The 7,297-nt window shown below is 46.0% G+C and overlaps 1 protein-coding gene across 1 annotated transcript; it reads left to right on the top strand.

The window, feature by feature from the left end:
* Positions 1-276: 276 nt before the first annotated feature.
* Positions 277-1,103, top strand: LOC101619142 (arylamine N-acetyltransferase 1). Its single transcript, XM_004695972.1, is given in 4 exon segments — positions 277-329; positions 331-437; positions 440-901; positions 904-1,103. Coding segments are annotated over 4 exon segments (822 nt in total).
* The last annotated feature ends 6,194 nt before the right edge of the window (positions 1,104-7,297 follow it).

The raw sequence follows: 7,297 nt of genomic DNA, 5'->3' as shown, positions 1-7,297 counted from the left end.
CGAAGTACACTGCTGAGGGGAGCAGCGGGCAGGTCAGGAGAGGTCTGCCACGCCATGTGGTCACCCCTGGGGCAGGCGGGAATCGAACTCATGTGGAAGTGGCTTTAGCTTCTCAGTGCAATGCTTTAACCCGCTGTGCCACCAGGGAGGGCCCAGTACATAAATTTTATAGTGATTTCAGCCCTTTATATCCTGGCAACTATGCTCTAATATCCCAATCTCTATCTAATATTCTGATAACACTATTTTCACTTTGCTTCCATTGCCTTAGGAATCATGGACATTGAAGCATATTTTGAAGTAATTGGTTATAAATTTGACTTGGAAACACATTTTTCAGCACCAGATCCGAGCTGTTCCCTTTGAGAACATTCATCTGCATTATGGGGAAGCCATGCAACTGGACTTGGAGACTATTTTTGACAGGGTTGTGAGGAATATGGTGCGTGGTGTTTCCAGCTGAATCAATTTCTCTAACAGGTTCTGACCACAATCGGTTTTGAGATCACTATGTTGGGAGGGTATGTTTACAGCATTTCAGCCAACAGATACAGCACTAGCATGATTCAACTCCTACTGAAAGTGACCATTGACAGCAGGAACTACATCTTCGACACTGGGTTTGGAAGGTCTTACCAGGTGTGGCAGCCTCTGGAGTTAGTTTCTGGGAAGGATCAGCCTCAGGTGCCTTGTGTCTTTCGCCTGACAGAAGAGAATGGAATCTGGTACCTGGACCAAATCAGAAGAGAGCAGTGCATTCCAAACCAGGACTTTCTAAATTCTGACCACCTGGAAAAGAGGAAATACCGCAAAATCTACTTCTTTACTCTTGAACCTAGAACAATTACAGACTTTGAGTCTGCAAATGAATTCCTGCAAACACATGCAGCATCTGAGTTTTTTAAAGGACCCTCGATGGGGTGTATTGCTTACTGGGTTTTACTCTGGCTTATAGGAAATTCAGTTATAAGGACGATATGGATCTGGTAGAATTTAAGACACTGAATGAGCAAGAAATAAAAGAAGAGTTGAAAAGTGTATTTAATATTTCCTTGGAGGGAAAGTCTGTGCCTAAGCAAATTCATCAGTATTTTACTATTTAAAGAGCAAAAAAAGTTAACTATTCATTCAGACACTGAAACTCTTTAATATGGAAAATTTCAAACATTTTAAATCCAAGGAAACTACAAAAAGAGCTCCTATGTATTCCTAACCTAATTCACAATTCTTGATTATTTTAAAGAAAGTTAGAAAAGATTTAAAAAATAAGAATTCCATCATCAAAAACCTCAGCTGTCAATATTATATATAAATCAATGAAAACTTTCTTTAGAAAGTTTTAATTATATACCTTATCAAAATTAAAAATAATAAGGGCATTTTAAGGATGTCTTGGTGTTTTGTAGGACTCTTGCTCATTTATGTTAGAAAGCTTTCAACACTAAGCGTTAAATTAATATAAAAATCTTAGTGGCATCTTAATAAAACATGGAGAATATCACTCTATTAAACTCAACTAGCACTTAGTCTATGTCCATTTTTACAAAATACTGCAGGATAAAGTTTGTGATTGGAATAAATGAATGAATAAATGAATGTAAATGTATGAGTGGTTCAAGGGAGGTGAATACACCATCTCTCATTTCCTGGCCAATGCACCAGAAATGTTATGTGGCACAAAGGAAAGGGGGACACCCAGCTAACCAGAAACAATGGTGCTGCACTGGTGCTGACTCAGCAGATTCATATCCAAGGCTGAGCCATCTGTAGGAAGTCAGGGGCTTCTCCATACTTTCAGTATCTACAGGGTTCTGGGTGGGTTTTCATTGGCACATATGATGTGGCTACATACCAATAGGAGAATCTCAGAGTTACATACCAAGGGTGAGTAAAGGGTGTATAAAGGGTCAGTGTTATGGGAATTCCCAGAATCATGGGACTTCTAGTTTCCTCCTGCCTCATGGCAAGTCACAGTCAAACATGAAGCAAGATTTCTACCAGGGACTACTTTGCATACCAGGAACGGAAGGTCCCCAGACTGCTTATCCAGCTCATGTTGCTTCATCCCTCCCTTTGGTGCTCTGATTTTTTTTAGAGATTTATTTTATTATGCATACAGAACTGGGGTACAGGCCAGAGATGCGGGATTGAGAGGATTCACCAGAGACAGAGTGGGAAGCAGAACAGGCAGATCTATTGAAACACACTGCTGAGGGCAGCAGCGGGTGGCTCAGGAGAGGTCTACCACCCCATGTGGGTCACCTCCCTGGCTGGGGATTGAACTCATGCTGCAGTGGCTTCAGATAGCTTCATCGTGCTGTGTTTTAATCCATTGAGCCACCAGGGAGGACCCTGGTGCTTCGATTTCATGGAGAGCATCACCATCACTGTAGTCCTTCTGGCAACCTAGGGCTTGGTAAAGAAGGGGAACTGGAGGTATCCCATGGGAATAATACATTGGAGCAGCACTAAGGAGGAAGGAAAACCCAACCAGAGATAGCCCAAGACTGAGATGAAAACCTCTTTCCATGCCCCAGCCCTGAGTGGCCCTGACAGTTTTTCTAGCCATTCCTGTTCTTGTTGGGAATAATGGCAACGTTGGTCAAGATAAGAGGTCAGTAGGAGTGGAGGAAACACTGGAAGGACAAATGGGTGCAGTATGCTGGTGCCAACCAACTCTCTAGGGCTGCTTATTTGGCCTCTTTATCTGCCTATTTCCTTACTGATGATAGAACTGTCCTTCTGCTGTCCACAACAGTACATGACAACCTGTTTTGGGGCCCATACTTCCTCAAGGAATTTGAGGATCAGTTCCCCATATTTTAAAGTCTTCCCTCCTGCATGGATGAGCCTCTATCCTTGTATTAGACCCCGTGCACATGAAGAGTGGTGAATGCAAATGTTGAGATATCAGCCAGTAATCCTGCTACTAATTGAACAGCTCATGTCCTTCTTTTGGAGACCTTATATCCATCCTTTCACAATAATCTCAGTAGTCCTTGGGTTCCCCTTAAGTCCTTCCTGGTTGGGGCTGGCAAGCAAGAGGTCATCAGCATGCTGGAATAAGACACAACTGAGCTGGCTTGATGGAAACTGGGCTAGCTCTCCAACAAGGGCAGTACTCAAAGGCCTGGTGAATTTTGATCCTTGGGCAACCACCTTCATGTTAGTTATCCCCAAAAAATAGAACCCGGGATTTCCTACTGAAAGGCAAAGAGCGGCTGACTCTCAGGTGCTAGATGGATGCAGAAGTCATCCTTTAAATCCAGACAGGTGAAGAATTCAGCCTCAACCTGCAGGTCCTGGACTGGGAGGTAATCTCCAGTATTTGCCTTTTTTTTTTTTTTTTTACTGGCAGCAGGGTGTTTTCCAGCTGGACTGATGCTGTGTAAGAATCCCAAACCAGAAAGATCTTTCCCAGTGACACTGGATACACAGGTATGCTTGCTGTGGGTTAAAGTATTATTTTAGCCAAACAGGCTTAGCATCCAGTTTAAGGTGTACTTTAACAGGAAAAATGTTTCTAGCCAGCCCTGGTGAATTGTCCTCAGGACACATGCCAGGGATGTGGAAAGGAAGCTCAGGTAGGGTCTTTAGAGTCTGAGTTCAGAGTCGCACCTTTCTCTCTAAGTACTCGTAAATGAAGCTCTCATTGGGCCTACTGACATTCTGGCCTGTTCAGGATATCTGAGCTTGTAGTTTTCACAGTAAGTCACATCCCATGAGGGAAACTGGGCAATCAGGAGATATAGAAATTGATGGTTGACTTGTTGTCCACCCACATTACAAGTATGAGGCATTCGGAAAAGCCATTGGGCATGGTCTCCTGTGGCCCTCATGATGGTGGTTAGATGTGAGGACATGGGAGCGACAGGATCAGTAACCACAGCATGTTCTGTCCCTGTGTCCACCCAAAGCTTAATAGGATGGCCTCCAACACAAATTTACTGTGCGAGATCAATCATAGCCTGGGGCTTGTCTGAGTAAGGTGCTATGTGATTTGCCTAGCTGAGCAGACCCGAGGTGGAGACGCCTGGCATGTGAGTAACCTCTGTCCACTTTGGAGAGTCCTCTCCAGATCGTAACGTACTGGTTCCTGACTCTGTCTCAAGGGGAGCTGGAGAACTTCTCTATTTGAACCCTGCAATCTACAGTTGGTTCTACTACCTGGAGAATAAGAACTGGTGGCTCTGGAGAGTCAGGACTAGCAGGAGACAGCTGAGACTCAGATCCAGACAGAGTAAGTAGATGGGACTCTCTCAAGTGGATTCCTGGGAGGCTGGCAGAAGAGGCTACAAGGGGGACCTAAGGGGTGCTGAGGCATCCAGTGGCTGTTCTTCATTATCAGTGGATGAGGTTTCTCAAGCTTTTGTGGGGTCAGGGGTCTCGGAGAAGGCTTAAACTTTGCAACAAGGACCTTGCATTCAAATTCAAGAGGTTGCAGCTGAGATTGTAAAACAGATGTTTGCAACTTAACCAAAGTGGCTGGGAGAGGACGCTAATAAACCAGGAGACTGTATATGGAACTTGTTCAGGTGACCTGGGTTGCTGGTGACCACTCTGTAAACTTTTGACTAGCTAGCTATCTAGTGATCCCTCAGACAGCCACGCTACATCAAAACTTAACCCAATCAATCCACAGAGCATGTGCAATCTCTTGGGAGACAATCTAACATCACAGTAATCCCTGGGGCCCTTTTTAAAGTTATATTACATGCACCTGGATGGTGTCCATGCTTTCTTCTTTATTGCCCACCCTTCCACCCAATGGTCCAGGCCATTTTCTCTTGGGAATTTAGGTACCTCTTAGCAATGTTGAGACATCATAAGCCCACCTCAGGATCGCTGTGTGGGATCGCTCTAAGCCCTATGAGGTACACAGAACTGTGGAGTAGGACTTGATCCTCACACCACAGGTTACCAGCCATGAGTCATTCACATAAAGCACACTCTCACTGCCACTCACAAGCCGCCCTCTGGCCTTTAGGACACACGGTTTCCCCTTACTCAGTGACTTTATCACTCCCTATACCTTTGACGTTCTGGAGTCACTGTTTCAGCATACTTATGGCTACTGGGGTGACTCACGGAAGGTGATCAGGCATCCCTTCAGCCACTTGGGGCACAACCGCTGGACCCAAGCCTTTTTACCTTATCATTTTTACTCTCTCCCCCTTTTTTCTTAATTTTTTTTTTTTTAATGGAGGGTTCCTTAGCTGGTTCTTGGTCTGTAGGCTCCATTGAACCCAGGTGATGTCACAGAGCATCAGGGAAGTCAGTTTCCTCTGGTACATCTAGCAGGTGACCACTAGGAATGTCAGCCTCCCCAGCACCAATCTCCTGAGATCACAGGAGATGAATACACCATCTCTCATTTCCTGGCCAATGCACCAGAAATGTTATGTGGTGTGGAACACAGCTAAGCGGTCGCCATTGCAAGATGGCGCCGAGTTCCGCCCCGCGCCGCACACACATAAACAACCTCCACCCAAGGCCGGTTCTAGCCGGTTTCAGCCGGAGTCTGCCCAGCTACATGCCACTGCCAATCCAAATCTGCCGCGTAGACTGTGGGGGTTCACGCCCCTTGATAAGTGTATAAAAATGCTCGCCGTTTTCCTTTCGGGGCCCTTCACCCTCAGACCATCTTCAACCCAAGCAGCGCTTCAATAAACTGTGATAGAGGAAGAATCCTGAGTTCCGTGTTTCATTCCGCGCTGGACGCGGGTCGCAACAATGTGGCACAAAGGAAAGGGGACACCCAGCTAGCCAGAAGCAATGGTGCTGCACTGGTGCTGACTCAGCAGATTCATATCCAAGGCTGAGCCATGTAGGAAGTCGGGGGCTTCTCCACACTTTCAGTTTCTACAAGGTTCCGGGTGGGATTGCATTGGCAGCTGTACATGGTCAGATGTAACGTGGCTACATACCAAGAAGAGAATCTCACAGTTACATACCGAGGTTGAGTAAAGGGTGTGTCAAAGGGTCAGTGTTATGGGACCCCCCATACTACCTCATGGCAGTTCACAGTCAAACATGAAGCAAGATTCCTGTCAGGGACTACTTTGCATACCAGGAACTGAACAAAGATTGTTATTAAGATCCCCAGGCTGCTTCTCTCAGGCCATCTTGATTCAATCCTGAGGCAAATTGGGTAAAGGTCATGGCCAGCACACCCCAGCTGTGAGGACTTTGCTGGTCGCGGGTGTCTCTAAAATGCATTTTCTCTAGCAATAAAATGGAGCCCGAACATGCTTCCTTAAAAGGTTTGCGATGAGGATTCAAGAAGTGTATTTAAAAAGTAGGTTAAGTCTGTCTTTGCTAGAACTGGATTTCCTTCTCTAATGATTATTACAGTGATTTCCACTTCCTCTAATCGGGACTGCATGTGTCTGACGGACCCAGTTAGTCCTCAGGCAGCCAGTTCACCACAAGTTCTAATCCTCCTGCTCATGGGGAATATCCAATGGATCCCCAAAGTGCAGAGGGGAGGCCGGGCTCTTTGGTCTGTAAAGATTAGGCGGCAACCATGGTATTGGCAGGAGACTAGTGGACAAGAGCTCCAGGAATCACAAACAGGAGTCAGCAGCTTCTCTGAGGCAGATTGAGGAAAATTTACAAGCACAGCTGTGCGGAATCCAGGGGTGAGGAACAGTCTAAGGGGGCCCTGAAGCCAAGGGTGAAGAGCAGTATGGGGGGCCCTGAGACCAAGGGTGAGGAGCAGTCTAGGGGATGCCCTGAAGCCAAGGGTGAGGAGCAGTCTAGAGGGGCCCTGGAGCCAAGGGTGAGGAGCAGTCTAGGGGAACCCTGGAGCTAGGCACCCCCACTCTGGGTGCCACTGCCCATTCTGCACGGGGCCACAACTATAGCTGCCTGGTGGCTTTTCTTGATAAACTGCTCTTTCCCTTAAGAGAACCCTCATTTTAGTTTCTCATTCACAAAACATCTGACCCCACCCTCTCTCACCCTACAGGAACTTGCTAGCTGACAACTACTTAGCTGCATGCTGTCCAGAAATTTATTTTGCCTGGCCTTTGGAGGCTTAAAAATTTTAGAGACAACTTTATAAACTGGCATATTTCACTATGAATCTGGGTATTAGCTTCTCCCAAGGAGAGCAAACAAAAAAATGTAAACCACTCCAGTTTCCTGCTTCCTTGAAGCAGTTGTACTGAGGTACAACTGTCTCTAGCTGAAATCGCTGTTTTCCCACAGATGTGCTATCTGGGCTATTCCACAGACTTAAGCACTTTTGAAGGATGGTGTGGGTAGAGCTGATTCAGCAAATTATTTTGCATCC

This window comes from Condylura cristata, unplaced genomic scaffold (genome assembly GCF_000260355.1).
Source record: "Condylura cristata isolate star-nosed mole 26May11 unplaced genomic scaffold, ConCri1.0 scaffold00014, whole genome shotgun sequence".
NCBI classification, from domain to species: Eukaryota; Metazoa; Chordata; class Mammalia; order Eulipotyphla; family Talpidae; genus Condylura; species Condylura cristata.
This window is presented reverse-complemented; position numbering and strand designations above follow the sequence as displayed.